At 41.9% G+C, this 23499-nt stretch overlaps 1 protein-coding gene across 1 annotated transcript in view; it reads right to left on the bottom strand.

The window, feature by feature from the left end:
* Nucleotides 1-242: 242 nt before the first annotated feature.
* The window catches only part of DOCK5 (dedicator of cytokinesis 5), a 210948-nt gene continuing 187691 nt past the window's right edge, over nt 243-23499 (bottom strand). Inside the window, exons 43-52 of the mRNA XM_057548308.1 lie at nt 22338-22422; nt 21587-21673; nt 19377-19553; nt 15308-15391; nt 14517-14654; nt 12383-12549; nt 3729-3897; nt 2919-3057; nt 1853-1956; nt 243-1259 (exon numbers count right to left, since the gene is read on the bottom strand). Of these exons, the coding sequence (XP_057404291.1) occupies nt 1155-1259; nt 1853-1956; nt 2919-3057; nt 3729-3897; nt 12383-12549; nt 14517-14654; nt 15308-15391; nt 19377-19553; nt 21587-21673; nt 22338-22422 (1255 nt within the window). The 3' untranslated portion in view covers nt 243-1154. The remainder of the gene's footprint in view (nt 1260-1852; nt 1957-2918; nt 3058-3728; nt 3898-12382; nt 12550-14516; nt 14655-15307; nt 15392-19376; nt 19554-21586; nt 21674-22337; nt 22423-23499) is intronic.

Consider the following 23499-nt stretch of genomic DNA (forward strand, 5'->3'; position numbering starts at 1 on the left):
GAATCTGTAGTAGGATTTTCTGTGTTTAGCCTCAATTTCCTTATCTACAAAATGGGGGGGGGGAGGGTGTCTGTATGAGCTTTAAGGCCCTTCCAGCTCAAAAGGTCTTTAACTTTGTGTGGCTGTTTGTGTATCTGGTGGTAATATTTGATTCTCTGAAGCACCCCACTTTTTCTTCTGAAAAGAGGATTGACATGAGTACCATGAACATGTCATCAAATTAATTCCACAATCAAGAGGAATAAATAATCAAAGCGAGATATTGCACTGTATTCTCCAGGGTAAAATCAGGTTGCAGACAGGGGCTGCCGAGCCATTCCAATGGGATCTGGAAGAGAAGCAGTTCAATCCGGACTTCTAAGTCCCTTATATCCAGTGATTTGAGCTCAGAGGAGGTAACAGGACAAGAAACTGTGTGCAAAAGACAGCCTCAGGAGTCCATGGTAGGAAGGAGTGACTGCCTTGTAGTTAGGACCATTAGTCGGGAGTGTGAGTGAACTCCTGGCGCGGGGCGGGGGGAAGGAGGGCAGCTTTTCCATGTCACAGGTGGGTGGGGGGACACAGGTGCTCAGGGCTCACGACTGAGTCCATGTTCTTTCGATAATGTTCTTTCGATACTTGAAAGCAGCCAATCTCCATTAAAAAGAGGTTCTTTTCCACAGAGGAGACACAGGAGACCTCAGAAAGATAGATGATTCCGGCCACCAAAGTACTTGATGTTGGTCTCTTCCAATATGTTGTATGGAACAAGGTATGTCCACGTGAGAAAACTACGTCTTAAGCACAGCTTTTCAGAAGCAAAGCAAGAAATTCCTCCAAGGAATAGGTTACTGGGGTTTTCCCACCACCACTGAAGAACTTATCCAGGCTTTCGTGGACCCCAGTGGCACTGTGCTGGAGGCTGAAATGTAATGATGGTGAGGGAGAAACACAGGGCACGGCCGATTCCGGGATTCCTCGTGGACTGGAGGAGATACGGCATGGCCTCGGGCATCGATCAAAGAGAAGCTTTCCAAAGAATGAAACCAGTTTTGAGCTGGTGAACCTCAATCCCAGATGAGGAGAGGCAGGCAGCAGGGGACCAAGGCAATGAGGACACTGCCTCCCCGAGGCCAGCTCCCAGGTACCAGAGTTCCAGAGGGAGGACGAGGTCCTTACTGGGATCCAGGTTCAGAAGAAAGGATGCCCGACTTCCGAGCTTTTGGAGGTGGAGGGGGCGGGGCTTTGGCTTCTCTCCGGACAGGCAGTGGGGCTGCAATCTGGTGGAGCAGACATACGAAAGGAGCGATGAGTCCTACCTTTCTCCCTAATTCTGCCTTCTACTCCACATTTCCGACATTCTGCGTTAGCTTCTCACTGATCTGAGTTTCTCTACACAGCCTTTGCAAGGTGAAAAGGGAAATTAGACTGATTTAATCTCCCCCTTTCCCTTGCATTAATCAGATATACACTAACACTGCCATATCCCCAATACTTGGCGTATATATAGTAGGGACCCAATAAATTTGTGTTGAATGAATGAAGGAAACCCATCGGAGGCCCCTTCCAGAATGACTGTCACTCACTCAGAAGAAGTAAACTCCTCAGGTGTGAAAGAGAACTCACTTCTTTTTCACCCCCCACCCCGGGGCCCAGGGTGAGGTACCTTCAATCTGATGAAAGGTCTCCTTGCATACTGTTCCTTCCCATTGAAAATTCCCCTCTCTTTATGGTTTCAGGAATGAACCAAGAATCGATTAGAGGGACAAATTGATGGGAAAACCTGCCTCTTAAAAATCTTGGGAAATCCAATGCTGCATTCCCATGAGTGCTGGGCTCTCTCTGGCCCCAGCGTCTGCCGTCACCCCCCTACCTCTGTGGAATTCCTCCGGCTGCTCTCGTAGGGCTTGCTTTTGGGGGGAGGGGGAGGTGGGACCGCAGCCATCATCAGCCCGTCTGTCTCCAAAGATGGGGAGCCTGGAAAGGACACAAAGTAGATGAAGGCAGAGAGAAAAATTCACCAAGGGATCTCATGACACTTCTGCTGGCCACGGTAACACCTAAACCCACCTGGTCGAGCAAATCGCTACGGTCACATTCTACAGTTTCTGTGGACAGAATGAAGAAGACCTCCTACGCCTTGGGACAGATGTAGCACCTTTCATTTAACTGAAGGCTTCACAAGAAGTTCTTAAGCAAAAATCTCACTTTTTTTGTTGAAGGTTTTTACTCTTAAGCTGAAGATGAGAATATTTTCTAGAACTTAGGGTATTACTTTGTTCTCTGATATATCTCAAGTGCTTAGAAAAAGCATCTATCACATACTAGGTAGTCAATAAATATTGGTTAAATTGAACTGTCATAGTTTTATCATTTAAAGGGTGCAATATCCACTTCCTCCAGGAAAACTTGTCTCATTATCTCCGACACTCGGCTGACTACTGTCTCCCATTTGATGTGAAGATTTACCCCTCCATCATTCCTTTGTACTAAGCGGTCCTCGTGATTCTTCTCAGGCTCTGTGTATTGCTGAGTCCCCAAGCCTGACTGTAAGTAATATATGGAATGGGTCTATTTCTTGTCCTTATTTTGGACCCTTCTCCATATCAAGTACACAGCTATCTGCCCAACAGTTCCAAAGTTACTCACTTCCTGTCTAGTCCTATTCCAGATCTACCTCATTTATACCATCACAGTTGGAAAAGGGGCAGTGAGACCCTGTGGCTCCCAGCATAGAAAACTTTAATGAGTCTCAGCAACCTAAGGATTCCTTGCCAAACCCTAATCTAATTGCATTACACCCACTACCACTGAATTGAACCCACTTGACGATCATCTCATACACCTTGTGGCTATCTTGGTTAAAAATGGCCCAGATTCATAAACATACACCGTCCTCTAGTAAAATGAATAGAAGGGGTCTCTACAGGAAGACTTACTCAGGGTCCTGGTCGCTTTAGGAGTGAGCGGGGGTGGGCTCAGGGGTGTTGACTGAGGCGGGGAAGAGCCATGAAACGGTGTCAGCCGATTGTCCGACAGCTGGAGACTCTTTGGCCTTTGTGCTTTTCTGATTGGGCTCTAGCAGCGGGGGTGGGGAGAAACACAGCAAAACGTTCTCACAGTGAGGCACGCTGGGCTCATCCATGCTCAGAACAACCTCATCAGCAGAGCAGAAACTGTTAAAGGGCAAAATTCCAGGAGCCCTTTCTAAGCTTACCGCACTGGCACGCTGGGGACACCAGGGCAGAGACACCAACAGGGAATCACCGGACCATAGACTGTTGTCTGGCCGGCCGCAGACTTGATTTTAATCACAGTTGGACAGTGCCATTTAGGTTGGAGATGAGCCACCCTGATTCTCAGGGAGAGCTGGTCCTGCCACACTTAACAACTTGACGTGGCTTACGGAAGAATCAAGAACCTTTTATTTTTTTAAGTTAAAAGAAGGGAAGTGACGATGTTTGGATGGAGTCATGGACCACAGTGGCGAAAACCACAACTCCAACCATTAATCCACATGTTTATACTGTGGGTAAATCTTGCACCATTATGGATTTAGAGACTCCGATCTCTGTATGTGTTTTTCTTAGCACCATCCGAGATCTGACCCTACCCCAGGCTGCTGCGTCCTGGGAAACCCCGCTAGGTTTCTGTCTGCTGACTCACAGCTGTGAAGTACATGGTGAAATGCCTGGCTCCAGGGAAAGCAATGGCAAACTGGCAAATCTATGGTGTTTGTTTGTTTTTACCATCACATCAGGTTCCGATGCTTTCTCTGCGATGACCTGGGACTTGCTGAGACTCCAGTCTTTTCTCTTGAACTTGCTCATCCGGTTCTCACTGTCCTCTTTGAGGGACAGATCTTCCACTCTGGCCCCTGACGAGGCCCTGCGCTCCAAAAGGGGCTCCAGGATGGACCTATCAGGGGTGGGGGAGGGAAGGATTGGGAGTTTGGGGTTAGTAGAGGCAAACTAGTAAATATAGGATAGGTAAACAACAAGGTTCTACTGCAGAGCACAGGGAACTATATTCAATATCCTGGGATAAACCATAATGGAAAAGAATATGAAAAAGAATACATATATGTATACCTGAGTCACTTTGTTATACAGCAGAAATTAACACAACATTGTAAGTCAACTATACTTCAATAAATTTTTTGAAAAAAGGATTGACCTATCAGCCATGAACAAGGACAAAGTCAGAAAACACTGATCACCTGACAGTCAAAACTGATATATGTACAACTGATTCACTTTGCTGTAGACCTGAAACTAACACAACATTGTAAATCAAGTATACCCCAATAAAAATTAAAACAAACAAACAAACAAACAAAAAACTGACTCCAAAAAGACCAGGGGATATGACTCCACAGCCGAACCTTGACCTGTGGCATTGTTCTCAGGTTGTAATCTGAATTTCCAACTGCCAATTGAATATCTCAAGGTCTACATGTACAGAAATGAGGCCGTCCAAGTACGGAAAGAAAATACTAGTGAATATTTATCTTATCTCAGGAAGACAAGGTCTTATTAAACTTAGAGGTAAAGACAGAGTCCACACAGTAAAAGATGAATAGGCAGCTTTATGTAGTGGATAATAGCACATTCTCTGGAGCCCTACAGCCTGGGTTCAAATCCTACTTACACTGACTTGCTGGGTGACCTTGGGCAGATAACCTTTTCATACCTCAGTTTCCTTATATGTGAAATGGGGATAATAATAGTACCTACCTCATAGGGTGATTACAGAATGCTTACAACAGTGCCTAGCATATAAGAGTACTCCTCAAATGTTTTTTAATTACAGTGATAGATTTTCAAGCACCATAGTGAAAATGGATTCATTCAAGAACCATAATTAGATGTTAATACATAGAGGAGAAGAGTTTGATGAGAAACAGGAGAGTCTCAAAGTATCTCCCCATAAATTGCTTATTAATTACAAAGGGAAAAATAGTACTATTTTAAAAATAGAAAAGAAAATGGACCAAATCTTAACCACAGGATCAATTAAATCACTAATAAGGGACAAATGGGTAACGTGCTTCCAGATATGATACCTGAAAAGGACATATCACACAGAAATGTATCACCTGAATCCTAAGCACGAGGAAACATCAGACAAACCCAAACGAAAAAAAATTGTATAAAATAACTGGCCCATAATCTTCAAAAATGTCATTATGAAAGACAAGGAAAGGCTAAGGAAACGATTTCAAATTAAAGAATAGAGAGGGGGCTTCCCTGGTGGCGCAGTGGTTGAGAATCTGCCTGCCAATGCAGGGGACACGGGTTCGAGCCCTGGTCTGGGAAGATCCCACATGCCACGGAGCAGCTGGGCCCGTGTGCCACAACTGCTGAGCCTGCGCGTCGGGAGCCTGTGCCCCAAAACGGGAGGGGCCGCGATAGTGAAAGGCCCATGCACCGCGATGAAGAGCGGTCCCCGCACCGCGATGAAGAGTGGCCCCCACTTGCCGCAACTAGAGAAAGCCCTCGCACAAACTGAAGACCCAACACAGCCAAAAATAAAATAAATAAATAATAAAAAAAAAAAAAAAAAAAAAAGAATAGAGAGACATGGCTAAAACAATATGTGATCCTGATTGGATCCTGTACCAGAAATTGCTATAAGACATTACTGGGACAACTGACAAAACTGGAATATGGGTTGCAGCTTTAAGTATTGGGTCAATGTCACATATCCTGAATGTATAGGCTGTACTGAACGTAGTACGTGGTTACAATATGACAATCTGCTTGCTCCATAGCCATGGTGTATGCAGTCCACTCTCAAATGGTAGACTGGGGGTTGGGGGCAGAGACAGAGAGGAATGAGGTGGCAAAATGTAAAAACAAGGGGGGGAGGGGTTAAAAACCTATCTTTGTGATGTACAGATTGCTTATAGCTTCTAAATGGGTATTTCATCAGTTCTGGTTTAATTAAAAATTGGTAGATTTTACTCCATAAAAATGAAAAGTTTGGAGGGGTAGGTCGGCAGAGCACAGAGGATTTTTAGGGCCGTGAAATTATTCTATATGATACTACAATGGTGAATATATTTATCAAAACTCACAATGTACAACACCACGAGTGAACCCTAACGTAAACTATGGACTTTGGATGATTGTGATGTGTCAATGTAGGTTCATCAAGTGTAACAAATGTATCGCTCTGGTGCTGGATGCTTACGGTAGGGGAGGCTGGGCATGTCCAGGGCAGAGGTACCTGGGAACTCTCTGTACTTTCTGGTCATTCTTGCTGTGAACCTAAAGCTGCTCTAAAAAATAAAGCCTATTTTTATTTTTTTTTTAGAAAAAGCTTTGATATGAAATAAGACAACAAAAAAACAGCTATCAGCTTTTAGTATTTAAAAATTAAAAGCTTCTGTTCAGCAGAAAGCATCATTCGTAAACTAAAACTATTTGTTGTACATACTTTAGACGGCAAATATCATTAATGTATAAGAAACTTTTACAAATCAAAAAGAAAAAAATATGAGTAGCTCAATTTTTACAAACTGTCCAAGGAGATAAACAGGTATTTCACGAAAAAAGAAATCCAAATAATTTTTTAAAAACTTAGTATCACTAATTATTAAATATGTAAATATTAAAATGAGATCACTGGAAGGGGCAGACTTTTTTTTACATTTTATTATGGAAAATTTCGAACATTAAAAAGTGGAGAGAATATAATAAACTTTTTTTTTTTTTTTTGGCTGCGCTGTGTGTCATGCAGGATCTTAGTTCCCCGACCAGGGATCGAACCTGCACCCCTTGCAGTGGAAGCACGGAGTCCTAACCACTGGACCGCCAGGGAAGTCCCCAAGAGAATATAATAAATCTTATGTGTATATTACTCAGCATCAACAGTGATCAACTCATGGCCAATCTTATTTCTTATATCCATCCAGTCATAGCCCTCACCCCTCACTGGGTTATTTGGAAGTAATTCCTAGATATCACATCTCATCTATAAATATTTTGGTGCATATCTCTACAAGGCAAGGATTCGCCTTCGTAACAAAACTACACTCCCATCATCATTCCTAAAAAAGTGAATAATTCTCTAATTTCATCAAACATCCAGTCAGTGTTCAAATTTCCTGTCTCATATTTTTTTTGGCAAGGGATTTGTTTGAATCGGGATCTAAAGAAGATTCACTCATTGTATTTGGCTGATATACTTCTTAAGTCATTTTAAGCTTTTTAATACTTTAGGTCTCACTTTCTACAAAATATTTTGCCCTCTTCAGTGAAGATACAGGATGAGAAAGTACCAGGGAATTCTGGTTAAAGAACCACTGGAGTCACAATGGAAGATGCTTCTACACTACAATTCTTCTTCTTTTTTATTTCAAATTATTCTCTCCTTTTCTGAATCATCTTTTATTATTATTATTATTTTTTAAAGATTACATGCCTGAATTTGCAATTTTTTGGTATTTTCCAATTATTAGTATATTTAAGGGGAAGCCACTCACTATTATTTGTCTTAAATCTGTACTAATTAAAAAAAATCATAGAACTAAATTCCAAAACAGACGCTTATTATTCTTAAAACCAACCAAGCCAAATCAAACAAAAAGAATCACTTCAAACAGTAGTTGGTCAGGGAGGGAAAAAAACCCCCAAAACAACAATCCAGTATTCTACTGGGTCTACTATTACTTTACCTGTGAGATTGAGAATGAAGGTAAGTGTCTGTGGGTCATTAGATCTACAGGCAAAGATCTAGGCCCTAATGTGAGTTTCATTAGGGCCTAATTATGAACCAAACTAAACAGTAAAATAATGATAGTGTAGTCCCACAGTGCCTGTGTTATTTTTTTCTTACACTGACTATTTCAATGATTTTCCTGAAATACCAAAGAGTAATTTTTTTTCTAAAAAATTTTGGTTTGGGGCCCCTACTTGGCTGGAGCTCTGAGCATGTACTGAGTTGACCTGTTGTGCAAGCCCTTCCAGCTTCCCTTAACACGATGCACTGTGTTTCATAAAGTTATTCTCTTTCTGGGCCACAGTCTCCCATGTGCCAAACAGGATGGATACACCCAACCAAGAAAGAAGTGAGCCTTTATAGACTGCACACCCAATAATCACCATGAAAGTTCTAATGAATACTGTGACATAACACTGCTAATAGGAGAACTGAGGTCATTGGGTGTGAATCAGTTTGACCTGCTTTAAAGAAACATCCTGAATAAATGTTAGAAAATGGTATCAATGATGTCATCTTACTGGGCAAATCTGGGCAAGAGCAATAACCCACTTTGCCCGGGGTCATGACATAAAGAGGACCCCAGTCACCTGCTCTCTATTTACTGCCCTAATGGATCAGCAATTACGTTGTCTCTGATTTTCAACAGCTGCCTGAAAACTTTTTTTTTTTTTAATGAGACGGAGTTTATTTAAGAAAAGAGAACAGAACATCTACGCTTGCCACAAAGCAAGCATGCTTTACGGCATGAAAAAAAACATAGATGGGAAAAAAAATAAACAAATGAATCAGGTATTATTTAATATTTTGAAATTCAAAAGATTAAGAATAGTCCAAATACCTAATACGGGTGACTATATTATGAAAAATTATATAGTCACTCATACATTGTATATGGCATTGCATATTGGCATTTGTGATATCAAGAATTGTAAAAAATATTACTCCCTGAATAAGTAATATATGCTTTGGGGAAGTAAAGCCTACACTCCATCTTAACCTAAAGGCTGAGAAGTGATCTGAGACTATATCCTAAATAATCGTAAAGCTATATGGGCACATGATTGTTACAATTCTTAATAGTATAAATGCATTTTATATTGATACAACTTAATTAATTAATTAATTAATTTTTAAAAAATTTTGGCCATACTGAGGGGCTTGCAGGATCTCAGTTCCTCGATCAGGGATTGAACCTCGGCCACAGCAGTGAAAGCACTGAATCCTAACCACTAAGCCACCAGGGTACTCCCTAAATGTCTTTATATTAAATTTATAATGAACTTTTATGATTATCTGTTTAGAAACAGTGACAAAGCTTAAACATTCTATAGTAGGGAGAAGAATTAATTATGGTACATTCATATGATGTAATGGTAGAGAGCCATCAAAAGTGATAATTAAAAACTAATAATAGGGCTTCCCTGGTGGCGCAGTGGTTGAGAATCTGCCTGCCAATGCAGGGGACACGGGTTCGAGCCCTGGTCTGGGAGGATCCCACATGCCGCGGAGCAACTAGGCCCGTGAGCCACAACTACTGAGCCTGCGTGTCTGGAGCTTGTGCTCCGCAACAAGAGAGGCCACGACAGTGAGAGGCCCATGCACCGCGATGAAGAGTGGTCCCCGCTCACCGCAACTAGAGAAAGCCCTCACACAGAAACGAAGACCCAACACAGCCATAAATAAATAAATAAATAAATAAATAAATAAATAAATAAATAAATAATAAAAAAATTATATAGCAATATGGAAAATGCTTATGACAAAAAGACAAAGAGGAAAAGCAAATTACCAAACTAAATCTGTGCTATAACTGTAGCTGTGTAAAGATATCTATGTCAATGGTAAAGGATAGATAAATAATTTAGAAAATAATAAACATTTGAGGGCTTCCCTGGTGGCGCAGTGGTTAAGAATCCGCCTGCCAATGCAGGGGACATGGGTTCAAGCTCTGGTCTGGGAAGATCCCACATGCCACGGAGCAGCTAAGCCCATGCACCACAACTGCTGAGCCTGTGCTCTAGAGCCCATGAGCCACAACTACGGAGCCCGCGTGCCACAACTACTGAAGCTCGCGTGCCTAGAGCCCATGCTCCGTAACAAGAGGAGCCACCGCAATGAGAAGCCCTCACACCTCAACGAAGAGTAGACCCCGCTCTCCGCAACTAGAGAAAGCCTGCATGCAGCAGTGAAGACCCAATGCAGCCAATAAATAAGTAAGTAAGTAAATAAATAAATAAAATATTTGATTGCCAGGTAGAAGGCCATTTGGACAGGCTATTTTTGTGATATGATTATTATAATATGGAATTACAAAATTATAAATAAGTGTTAAGTCAACTGACAACTTATATTCAACATTAAAACACACAGTGATGTTAAATACTCATCATGTACATAAAATTAAGCAATAGGTCACAAAATGGTACATGCCATGCTTTTCCACTTGAACACAATTATGAATTCACTCCTTTAAAATATTTTAAATTTGAACATATGGAAAGGCACTCCATGTTTCTCGCAAGAAGGCTCAACATCAAAAAGCCCTAAATTCAATCCATAAATTTAACATATCCCAATAAAAATAACAGAATTCCAGACAAGTTAATATGAAAATGAGCGATGAGTATAACTAGCCAGACAAATTCTGAAAAAAAACTACTAGAAATTTTAAAACCTTTAAAATCTATAGTAATTAAAACTGCATTAGAACAAGTGCATGAACCACCCAGGTAGATCTAAGAAATGGGGAACAAGTCTACAAACAGACTAAAGAACATATTGGAATTTGATTTTTTTATAAGGCTGACATTTCAAATCGGTAGAGAAAAGATGGTTTGCTCACTAAATGTTATAGGGAGAACTGGGTAGCCAAGAAGGAAAAAAAAATTGGTTCTATACCTTACACTTTATACTAAAATAAATTGCAAAGAAGCACAGATTTTATAATAAATACTGAAAACCTAAAATTAGGCTTTTTGTAGGCTTAAAGTGAGGAAGGCCTTTATGATATAAAATCCAGAAGCCATAAAATCAAATATTAACTTATTTGACTGCATAAAAAAATCAGCATAACTAAATAAAAAATTAGAAGCAAAGTCAGAAGACAAAGGAGAAATTAGAAATATTTCAACTCATATCACAAAGGGTCAATATCCAACAGAAAAATGTACACAAAATATCTGACCACAGTTCACAGAAAATAAAATACATACAAGCTACTAAACAAATGAAAAGATGCTCAACCTCACACAAAACAAGAGGGATGAAAGAAAACCAATATGCAACCAAACAAAAGCCCTAGGCCAAGAAAATATTTTCCACCTATCAGATTGGTAAAAATTAAAAGGCCTGATAATACACAATTTGGTGGCAAGATGTGGGTGAACAGGCACCCTTGTGTGTTGCTGATGGAACTGTAAATGGGTATAATCTCTATGAAAGTCAGTTTAGGAATAATTTTGAAAACTGCAGCTATATATGTTTGACAGAGCAATTTCACTTCTGGACTTTTTCTCATATTGATATACTTGAATATTAACAAAATAATATATTTTTAAGGTTACTCATTGCTATCACTACTGTGATAGTAAAAGGCTGAAATCAACCAAATGTCCATCAGTAGACAATGATGGAGTGTATCATGGGTAGGGAAATCATGAGATGTCTGCAACTCAAAGGAAAGAGGAGGCTCTCGCAGTTCTGAAATGGAATGATTTTCAAGATCTAGTCAGTGAAAAAAGCAAGGCAGGACTTCCCTGGTGGCGCAGTGGTTAAGAATCCGCCTGCCAATGCAGGGGACACAGGTTCGAGCCCTGGTCCAGGAAGAGCCCACATGCCGTGGAGCAACTAAGCCTGTGCGCCACAACTACTGAGCCTGCGCTCTAGGACCCGCGAGCCACAACTACTGAGCCCGCGTGCCACAACTACTGAAGCCCGCATGCCTAGAGCCTGTGCTCTGCAACAAGAGAAGCCACCACAATGAGAAGCCCGTGCACCTCAATGAAGAGTAGCTCCCACTCGCCAACGCAGCCAAAAATAAATAAATAAATAAACTAATTTTTTAAAAAGCAAGGCAAAGAGTATTATATGCTGCCGTTTATAAATAAAAAACGTGTGACGAAGGATATATATTTAGGAACTGCTTCTGTATAGATAAAGAGCTGCTGGAAAGGCACCACGGACATGAACCTGAATGCTAACATCACTGGCCTCTGGAGAGTGGTACTGATGAGCTGGGAGTTGGGCACTGACAGGAGACCTCTCATGATATGTCCTTTTGTACCTTTGAAATTTCATATGTGATTACATTGCCTACTCATAAAATAAACTTAAAAATTATTTTAAAAAACTGAAACAAATAAAGTCAAGCAATAACTACAAATTATTCTGAAACAAACAAAATAGGATATGATTGGCTGGGTCATAGGGGGTGATAGCATTATGGGTGATTTTTTTTTCCATTTTTCATAACTGTTGCTACTATCACGTAAATAATGATATTCCTCATGACGAAGATGATGAGAAAGACCCAAAAACTAATAACCCAGGTACTGTGAATTATTTCCCTTACGAAGATGATGCATCCACACTAACCAAGTCTCACTTTGGGGACCAAAGGCAAACATTAGGAAGGAGTTACCTCACCCCTCCTGGCAATTAAAGATCGAAGCCTTACCCATCAGATCCTGGTCTGGAAGGAGCATTATCAGATGAGTTAGAAGAGCTGGAGATCACAGAGGAAGTCACCGAGGTGATGGACAATCTCCGCAGTGTGGACGACATGATGTAGGGGAGCACCATAGACCCTGTGCGGTTTTGCTTCCTCTCCGTCAAGTTGGGTGGCTAAAGGAGACATGACCCCTCATGGTTAGCTGGCCTGGAATTCAGCCCTTAGGAACTGGTGCAGTCCCCGCTGGTTTGTGGCGAGTGCCCACCTGTATTGGGGTTGGCAATCCATTCTGATGGGTTGGTGCCTGTGTTGCGTCGGTTGTTAAATATTGCAAATACTTGTATTCTTTTTTTGTAGTTTGAAAGATTTTACTGACATTTTGTTTATTATAATATGACATATGAGATATTTTGTAACTGCATATCACAACATCCTGACATTTAAGCATCTAGGTTGTGAGTTCATTTTCTGTATATTAAGCAACTCTCCATTTTTTAAAAATTTGTTTTATTGAAGTATAGTTGATTTACAAGGCTGTTTTAGTTTCTGCTGTACAGCAAAGTGATTCAGTTAAATATATACATATTTTTTCCTTTTCATATTCTTTTCCATAATGGTTTATCACAGGATATTGAATATAGTTCCCTGTGCTATACAGTAGGACCTTGTTGTTTATCCATCCTATATATACTAGTTTACATCTGCTAATCCCAAACTCCCAATCCATCCATGTCCTTCAATCCATCCCATCTCCACCCTCCCTGTCCATCCCTCCCCCACCCCTCTTATATTCTTAGTTATAAACACAACTTCGGTTAAGCCTACCTTGTTTCTAAAACTAGAGAAAAATTCACCCTAACTTTCTGCCAGCCTCATGAGAGAGGGAAACCAAGATGTTCATTACTCATCAATAAAATAGCAAACCCCTCTGTCTGCTTCTCCAGCTTAGCTTCTACCGGCCATTTAAAAAACGGAATACTGGCCTAATAGAAAAGTTTTAGATTGAAACTGGACACCTGATGCTTATCCTGGTGAATCTTAGGAAATAAAGGAATACGGATATACTCTCATAAGAAACGTCTTCAGTAGGTCACCATATCAAATTCAAATGTTAATATTGGCCTGGGTCTAATAAAAACTAAATTCATTGAGTGAGAGCTAAGTCTTTGCCATCTAGGAACTTGTGTAAAAGACAAATGTTCCTAAAAGAAAACTCTTAATTGGCAACAGGTTAGGAGGTAAATTCGTAGGAAGGCATGACTGAACACTTGGGTGACTGAGAGAGATGATCAAAAAGATACTAGGGAGAAAAATGTAGCAGAGATGGAGGTATGGGAATAGGGGACAGGAATACATGAAAAGAAATGCAGAGCTTTGATTTGGAGGAAAGAGGATTTTTGAAAATCTGGGGTTCAGGAATACAACATTTGAAGAGAGCAGGATGAACTCATGTTAAAAAGAGCGGTTAAATGAAGCTGAAACCAAGCATACCATCAACTGTGGGAGAGAAAAGGCTGACCTATGTATCGCTCCACCCAACTTCTTGGGAGGAAAAAAAGAAAACTGTAGCCGTGAGAAATGTTACAACTGTCCAAAAAAATCATGACATCAGCTACATGCATTGTCAAATGTAATTCACAATTCTCTGTCCCCTTCGAAGGTGTGATGAGTATGAACATTTCACCAAAATAAAAAATAAAGATTAGGAAAAACTGTAGGAGTTGGGCTAGACAGCACAGGAATAACCAGTGTCTGGCATTAGGAAACCCCAATCTCTAGTCGTGTGGTTTTCACAGTGTGGTGCCTAGCCCCGCGGCACTACCTGCCGGCATGTTAGAAATGCAAATTCTTGGGCCCCATCCCAGACCAAGTGAATCAGAAACCCTAAGGATGTGGCCCAGCAATCTGTTTTCATGAGCCTTCCAGGTGGGTCTGACGGTCATTCAAGTTTAAGAGCCGCTGTCCAACACAACAACAGTTGAAGGTTATCAAGAGCGGACCATGCCTTCTCCAAACTGCCCCAGTGTTTGCATGCCATTCCTAGGCTACTTTGACTCATTTGGCATCTGAAAAATGGATCAATATCATAAACGGTAGAAGAGACTAGAAAAAGCTCATAGGCTGTTGAGACAAAGCCTACCAGTGTTATAACCCCATAGAGCTTTTCCACTTTCTCCTTGAGTTCCCGGAAGCAAGAAGACAACCGGTCGTGCAGTGGCTTCAGCTGCTCCGTCAGCTTCTCCCCATGGATGCGGATCCCCTCTGTCAGCAGAGGCATCTGGGAAGAAGGGCATGAAAGGAATGGGATATTGTTTAGGAAGAGGGATAGTTCAGATTGGGATGCTGGGGAAAGATGGAAGGTGGGGATGGACAGGTACACCGGTAGACAGAGCACGTTTCAAACGAAAACACTGCTTCTCAGTGTAAAGCTTGGGAACTGGATGCTCTTGGGTCAAAGATGCAGAGGAACCTGCACACTGGGGATACAAGTAACCAGGGGAAGGGCTGACAGGCAAGGCAAATCCACGTGAGCCTGGGGGCCTTTCTATGCAGGAGTAACTGATGCGTTTCACCTTGGACTCAACCGTATGACTGCATTTCCTCCCACTTTTCACAGAAGTAGTGAGAGAGAGAGAGAAACTGAGGCCAACATCTCTCATCTGGAAACACAAACCAGCAAACCAATCTGGGGACTTTAATCTCCCCTCTAAGAAGACCCCTCTCAACACTGTGCAGTCTAATGGAATGTTCTTCCTACGTTGCTTCGCCAAATAAATAGATAGGTTGCGATTCCAAGGGTTAAAAAAAAAAAAAAAAGTAACCCTAAACGTGTGCTTGGAGATGGATGCCCTAGAGAATATCGTGGTGTTGTGTGTGGTGGCCGCCCACAGAGCACGGAGAGCCGCCCAGCCACGCCTCCCCTGTACGTACCTGCAACGCTATTAGTCGCTTTAGCAGCTCGATCTTCTCCTGGTCTTCAGGATGCTCCTGCAAGTACTTTTCTGTAAAAAAAGCCTAAAAGCAAAGCATGGGCAAGTATTGATTAGAACACATTCCTATCTGTGTATTTGACCCTAAGAGGAAGGGGAGGGAAGCCTAGAAGGGTGAAACATGTCTTCTGTTCTGTCTGATGAACCAGGAATGATTAAGTAAACATTCGTTCCTTTCCTGGGAAGCCCTTAAACCACCTGAGTGGACAATTCAAAAAGGAAAGAGTTATTCTGTAGTCTTCCTGGAATCATGCAATTCCTAGCACGAGTACATTCTCAACTGCTACACACACAAATCAAATCAAATCAGCAGCAGCAGCAGCAGAGCAGAATGTCATTCATTAAATAACTTCCCCAAAGAGCTAAGAAAAGGCCAAATGGCAATATCAAAAGGTTACTCATTAGAGTAAGTGCCTAGATCTTATAAAGGAAAGAGCAAAAAATTAATAGCCCGAAGATGTGGCTGAGAGTTTTTCTGCCCAGCATTTTATAGGCTGTATCACAATTCCTGAAGATTCATATTGGCACTTTCTTACTAATCACCTATCCAAAAGGCTACTTTGAGGACAACATGAGAAATGCTACAGATGTGAAAGTCTTTTGAAAATATTAAATGCAGGTTGCATTTATTATGCTATGTCAAGACCATGTCACCCATAACATCAATAAACATTCATGGAAAGGTCCTATAATAGGGACATAAAACTCAAACTCGGGCTTCCCTGGTGGCGCAGTGGTTGGGAATCTGCCTGCCAGTGCAGGGGACACGGGTTCGAGCCCTGGTCTGGGAGGATCCCACATGCCGCGGAGCAACTGGGCCCGTGAGCCACAACTACTGAGCCTGCGCATCTGGAGCCTGTGCTCCGCAACGAGAGAGGCCGCGATAGTGAGAGGCCTGCGCACCGCAATGAAGAGTGGCCCCCACTTGCCACAACTAGAGAAAGCCCTCGCACAGAAACGAAGACCCAACACAGCCAAAAATAAATAAATAAATAAATAAATAAATAAAAACAAAAAACAAAACACTCAAACTCAAACTATAAATACAGGTGTTCCATAGGAGACCATTTTAAAGACAGAATTCATTAGGAAAGAAAAACTAAAGTCTGTAGTGAACATTTGAGCTCCGACAGAGTTCAAAACGGGAGTTATCTATTTTCTCCCTTTACCATAACCAACATTTCTGAGAGTGCTTTTGAAGACCAGCCTTCAAAGTTCCCCTTCACTCTTTTGCTTCACTAGTAGGAAAACCTTCCCATTACATGAAACCCAAGAGTTCCTGAAACTACAGGATACCGTTCTAAAAGGGATCAGCCCATTTTGTGTGGAAAACAGAATATGTGCAAACTCTTTACTTTGTGGGAAGATGTTATGGGTTAAACTGTGTCCCCCCTGCCCCGAATTCATAGGTTGAAGTCCTAAGCCCTGGGACCTCAGAATGTGACCTTAGATGGACACAGACCTATTGCAGAGGTAATTAGTTAAGATGAGGTCGCATGAGAGTAGGATGGACCCCTCATCCAATCTGACCGGTGTCCTTGCAAAAACGGGATATGAGGAGACAGACACATGTACACAGAGAGAACACCATGTAAAGAGCCAAGGAGAAGACAGCCATCTACAAGGCAAGGGGTACCAAAGGCTGCCAGCAGCCCACAGAAGCCAGGAGAGAGGCAGGGGGCAGACTCTCCCTCAGGGGCCTCAGAGGGAATCAACGTTGCTGACACCTTGATTTCAGACTACTGGACCCCAGAACTGTGAGACAATCAATTCCTATTGTTTTAAGCCACGCTGTTTGTGGTACTTTGTTATGGCAGCCCTAGAAAACGAGTACAACAGAGAATATATATATATATGGAATCCATGCATCACACAAAGGAAACAGGACAGCACATTTACAGAGCAGCTCATTCTGGCAGATTCATATTTAGAGGGACTGTCAATATAAATGAAAACATAGGATTGGCTTAAATCTTCAGTCACCTTTACCTTTCAAAATACACGCAGTTTAAATTTGAAAGTTAAAAAAATTTTTTGACCTCTGATAAAACACACTGAAATTCCCAAAGCATCAGTTGAGTCAGGGAACATCAGAGCAGAGTCCCCTGAAATTAGTTTTTCTAGCAGAGTCCTGCCTCCCAACAGAAAAAGCTGATGAATTACCACATGCAACTCCTGTGTTCCCATCACTCAGGCACTGGTTAAAGAGCTGCCTTAAAATAGGTCGCCTGTATCAAGTAGGTAATGATGGATTCCCCACCTGATTGCAATAGTTCAAGGTGATCAATGAGTTTACCTTTTTCTTATGCTTAGAAATGTACAAAGTCATACATATTAATTAAAAGTAAAAACTAATAGTTTTAAAAAGTTGCTGAAATAAATTTGTTTATATATCCTTCCTTTCCTTCCCTTTTTTTTCATTTTAATTAGAAGATGGTCACACTGGAAAAAACTTCATATAAAATTATGTAATAGTCATAGATATCGGCATATATAAATCAGAGTTTAGGAGCATTCTGAAAAAAAAATGAATACTTGGAAAGACACATCAAAATTAGTACCAGATAGCTTACAGGAAAAAACACACACTGACATCATTATAGCATCAAAAAAGTATTGTATTCTGGGCCCTAGTATTGAATTCCATTATAACACTAGAAATTATTACTGAAACCTAACATGGGCAAACCAGAGTTTCTCTGGTGCTTTCCCAGCTGCTGAGAATAAGACTAAAAAAGGTTGAGAGGTTGAAGAGACAACAGAAGAAAGAAGATCACTGTAGCACTGGTAAGCCCCACTTATCAACAACACTCAAACTGGGACATCCCTGGTGGTCCAGTGGTTGAGACTCCGTGCTTCCAAGGCAGGGGGCACGGGTTCGATCCCTGGTTGGGGAACTAAGATCCCTCATGCCAAGAAAAATAAAAAAGAACACTCAAATCACACATTCTGTTCCAAGTAGACAGGAAGAAAACCAACCCTGATCAAGCCACCACTACATGGCAGGCATCGTATGACGTTCCTCATATACAGGAGGTCTCCCTTAAGCCCCACGTCACTCCTGTCAGTTATGTATTTTCCTTACTTTCTTCAAATATGAAAACTGGAGCTCAGAGAGATGAAGTATCTCGCCCAAGAGCACACAGTGGCCAATGGGAAGCCAGAACTGGGTCATAAGAGTGACTGATTCTGAAGCCCCTGCTCTCCCCAGGACATTGTGTACAAATGGAAATAAGAGAATCATCCCAGTTAACCTCTCTCATTTTTCCCATCCATCTCCTTTTCTTCCCACTCACTCTCCATGTTACTCAACAGGGGTGTAACTTGTTTACTTATACTCAAGAAGAGGACCCCCAACTTATTTAGCCACTGAAAACATACCTAGCAATTAAAAATCCTGCTTCTATGGATTATATGTAACCAAATTCTACTGAATGCATTACCTCCACTTTAAGTGATGCTACCTCCAAACCCTATGCAATGGAGTCCCATGTGATGAGCATTCCATTCATGTTTTTCCAGAGTAACAGATACGACACTTAGCTGAATTAATTTAATTGTAGAGCCAGGGCCAGCGTTTGTCCATACAACCAATGGCAACACCATGTCAGGGCTCCAAACAGAGCGTGGCTCTGTGTTTCCCACAGATGCTGCTTCCCTTCCAGGGCATCCTCAGGTCTGGGGTCCACTTGTATGTTTTCTACCTTCCAGGGGAGAGAGGGAGTGGGAAGGGAATTCACAGCTGGTGAATCAACCAGAGGTCTATCAGATTGATCTTTCGGTGACTCTACCAGACAGTAGCCTAACCCTGTCTGGGTGGCTGATGGTCTCTAGCAGGTATGAGGTCAGGGAGAAGCCTGTCCTTAATTTCATTTGCCCATTCACAAAGAGGGGAGAATGAAAATCTCTCAGAGAAGTTGTAAGAAACGAATTCACCAGCTGCCGCTGGAGAAGGCAGGAGAGACACGCCAGACCTGGTGGCCCCGTGGGGTTCCCGGGACGCAGCCCACCTTCTCATAGTTGGAGTAGCCCCCCATGACAGCCGGGTCCACGATGCCACTGAGCAGCATGGAGAGGGGATGCACGGAGAGGGACCGGTCCCAGGCGTGCTGCTGGACACAGTTGCTGATCTTCTCATTGGTGAGCTCCATGGTTTCAATGGCATTCTCCAGAGGACTGATTTCCTCCTGTGACAGAGAGCATGGCAGAGGAGAGACGCTGAGCTCCACAGCCAAGACTGGAAAAAGCCTAGGTCTTCCCCTCAAAAGGCATACAATTCCCACCAAGCTATGGAGGAGTGATGTTTTGCTTGTCAAAGTCATGTTTTTTTTTTCTTTTTGGCTGCACCGAGCGGCACGTGGGATCTTAGTTCCCTGACCGGGGATAGAACCCGTGCCCCCTGCAGTGGAAGCACAGAGTCCTAACCACTGGACCGCCAGGCAAGTCCCGGGGTCATGTTTATTAATAAGGATAGCACACTTATTTGAAATGGTGTTGGTAAGCTGCTAAATAAGCTATTTAAAATCTCAGAAAGTACAAGGATGATTTAAAAATTGGAGCTATGGTAATGATTATTTCTTGGAGCAAAGTGTCTACGGAAATTTTGAGAAGATAAAATTGGAGCTGTAATAATGATTGTTTCTTAGGCAAATCTTCCTTACAGATTTTTGAGAAGACCAATGACAATAGAGGAGCAATATATCTGACCCAAGACACCTCTGCACACCAAAAACGTTCACTGGTAAGAGGTTTGATGCTCCTTCCGTGAGAAAAGGTAAGTGATCTTGGAAGTCACACGTTCAGGCCATTTATTAAGTCTCCTTAGTATGGGTTCTATGGTTTATGGAAGTCAGAAATAATAGGATGTATTAGAATATTCAAGCTGGATTTTGGATGCGAATGAAATAAGATGCAATGCGGATTCAGAGAGAGCTCCTCCTGTGGAAATGTCTTCCAAACCAGATTCAAGAAAAATCTTGTGTCCTTCTTCATTTTACCGTGATCAACCAGCATGATCTCCTACTCCAGACTTGATTCCAAAAGCCTCTGTCCAAAATCATATTCATACTTGAAGAATAATAATTTATCACTAGTGGTATGGAACACATCAAACTTCAGATTTGTTCAAGACATATTTCTTGATTACTTATTTTAGGCACATACTGTGCTATGCACCATTGTTACAAAAGTGATTAAGATATAATTCATGGCTGGGAGGAGCATACGGTTTTCACCGGGTCAGGGTGGGGAGGTTTCAAGATATGTAAGCATGGTAGGTAACTCTTTAGAAATAAGCCAAGGTTGTGACAGGGCACAGAGAAAGGGTATCTAACCCAGCTTGGGAGTTTCAGAGATGGCCTCCTGAAGAAGCTAGTACCTAAACTAAATCTCAACGGGAGTTAGGTTGAGAAGTGGTCAGAGGGCATGCTGGGCAGAGAAAATGACCTAATGTCAGAGAGGGTTGACATAGCATGGAATGAGCAATTTAGTTCCAGTAGATTCCATAGAAGATGAAGTGGAAGAGCTTAGTCACACAGACCCTGTACGCATGTGCTAGGAGCGTGGGCTTTCTAGTCTAGGCATTGGGGAGCCATGGCAAGGTTTTAAGCATGAGAATGATACAGCCAGGTTTTCACGATGGAATTCACACTCTGAGGCAGAGAGGAAAATGGACCTAAGAAGCCAACGCAGGGAGGCCAATCAGGAGGCTTTTTCAATGGCATCAACCAGAGATGAATGACGGACTAGAAACAGGGTACCTCAGTAGGAGGGCTGGGGGAAAAAAAACTAAAACAGATTTAATAAATATTAAAGAGGTAAAACAAACAGCTCTGGGGAGTGATGAAGATGGAAGAGTCTAGGATGAATGGTGATGTGACTAGCTGAAAAGAAGAGGAAATGTTCTTGGAGAGAAGAATGTGATTGATAGGAAACTCAAAGGAGGAATTCCAAAAATGTTTTTGGGCAGTGGCAGGATCCTTGAGGAGACAACACCCATTTGGTCATAAAAGAGCCATTCACTGGGAGCAATCTTTAGGGTTGGTGTTGTAACATTAGTTTTACAAAGGAGTTCTATTCTACAAGCATGTCTTTTATTTCTCTTTTGGAAAATAAAGTGGGCCAGAGGAGCTACTGAGAACTGGAGGGGCGATTTAACAAAGGCTCTCATTCTGTTTGGAGACAGAAAGATTTTTCTGAGTTCCACTTCCAAATGACTTACTGTTGAAATCTGTTTGACTTCAAACCACTTGAGAATCCCAGGGAAGGTATAGGCAGTCGTATACGTGGTCCTTTCAATCCACATGGTCTGGTGGAAAGAAGGAAAGTAGGAAATGTTGGTCAGTTCCCAGGCAAAACAGCAAAACTCCCAGGTTTATGAGATTCTCTTTTTTAAGTTTTTTTTAAATAAATAAAAATTAAAATTATTTCATATCAGAGCGTAGTTGATTGTTAGTTTCAGGTGTACAGCAAAGTGATTCAGTTATACATATACATGTATCTATTCTTTTCCAAATTCTTTTCCCATTTAGGTTATTACAGAATATTGAGCAGAGTTCCCTGTGCTGTACAGTAGGTCCTTGTTGGTTATCTAGAGATTTTATTTTCAATGCCTCCTTAGTGAATGGGTCACACTTTCTCCCAAACTTTAAGGATTCTAAGTGTTTAAAGCGGAAAGGAATTATCTATTGGGGCTCCCTTGCCCTTTTTGATGGGAAATTTGAGGTCCAGAGAGGTGTGACATGCTCAAATCAAGGTCTTGGTGGTGGCAGGCCCAGGAGTGGAGCCCAGTTCCTGAATCACTAGTCTAGAGTTTTCCACTGAGACAATAGTCTGCTGACTAGGTAATAAGCACACGGAAACTCTATCTCCAGGGCTGCCATCATTTCTGCCGTAGATGCTGGTTGAATGGAAGGCCTCCATTTTGGATGTCAATTTCATCTTGTTTTAGAGGATCAACGTGGTGGACTCACAGCAAACTCATTGTCGGGATCCTTTTCTCCTTTCCGGAACGGCCGAGAATAGCTGAACTGCTGTACTTCATTGGCTCTGTAGTAGCTGGGAAAGACACAGCCATATGCTTTCATTTCTTTCTTACAACAAGCACTGCTCCAACAAAACCTGAGACACATCTTACACGGACTGAGCCTTATCCACTAAACTACCTCAAAACTGACATAGCCTCCACAATGAAGGCTGGAGATGATGCAGAATTTGATTTTTTTAAACTTTTTTGGCCATGCCACGTGGCATGCAGGATCTTAGCTCCCCAACCAGGGATTGAACCTGTGGCCCCCTGCAGTGGGAACATGAAGTTTCAACCACTGGACTGGCAGGGAAGTCCCCAGAATTTGATTTTATTGCACATCTTAGTTTTATTATTGATGAATCTATCTCACAGCTCACAATTTTGAAAGGCACATGGATTTATGTCCATGTTTGTGATCTCATTTGTATAGTTTTCTAACAGTCCTATCAACCCTACTAGCATTTTAGCTTCTCAGGAGAAGGAATTCAATCATAGGGGAACTCACTGATTGAAGGCAAGGTGAGGTCAGTCGCTACTGGCCAGTGAATCCTTCTGAGTGGAAAAAAGAACTAGGGGATCTGAAACCTAAGAATGAAATTCTCAATTTCCTTCCCTCTGCTTAAAAAAAAAGGAATCTCCAAATCCCTTCAGTTACCAAGCTCTCATCTTATACTGGAAATGGAAGGGACAGTTGTTATGGTCTGAATATTTGTCCCCCCAAATTCATATATTGAAATCCTAATGCCCAATGTGATGGTGTTAGGAGGTGGGCTTTTTGGGTGGTGATTAGCTCATGATGGTGGAGCCCTCATGAACGTGGTTAGTGCCCTTATTAAAAAAGAGACCCTCACAGAACTCCCTCACCTCTCCCGCCATGTGAGGACACAGTGAGAAGATGACCACCTACGAACCAGGAAGAAGGCCCTCACCAGACACTGAATCTGCCAGTGCCTTGATCTTGGACTTCCCAGCCTCCAAAAATGTGAGAAGTAAATTTCTGTTGTTTATAAGCCACCCAGTCTATGATCTTCTGTTACAGCAGACCAAATGGACGAAGACAACAGGAGCTCTTCCAAACTGTGATGAATTTTGATAGACTTCTATAT

This window comes from Balaenoptera acutorostrata, chromosome 6 (assembly GCF_949987535.1).
Source record: "Balaenoptera acutorostrata chromosome 6, mBalAcu1.1, whole genome shotgun sequence".
Classification (NCBI taxonomy): domain Eukaryota; kingdom Metazoa; phylum Chordata; class Mammalia; order Artiodactyla; family Balaenopteridae; genus Balaenoptera; species Balaenoptera acutorostrata.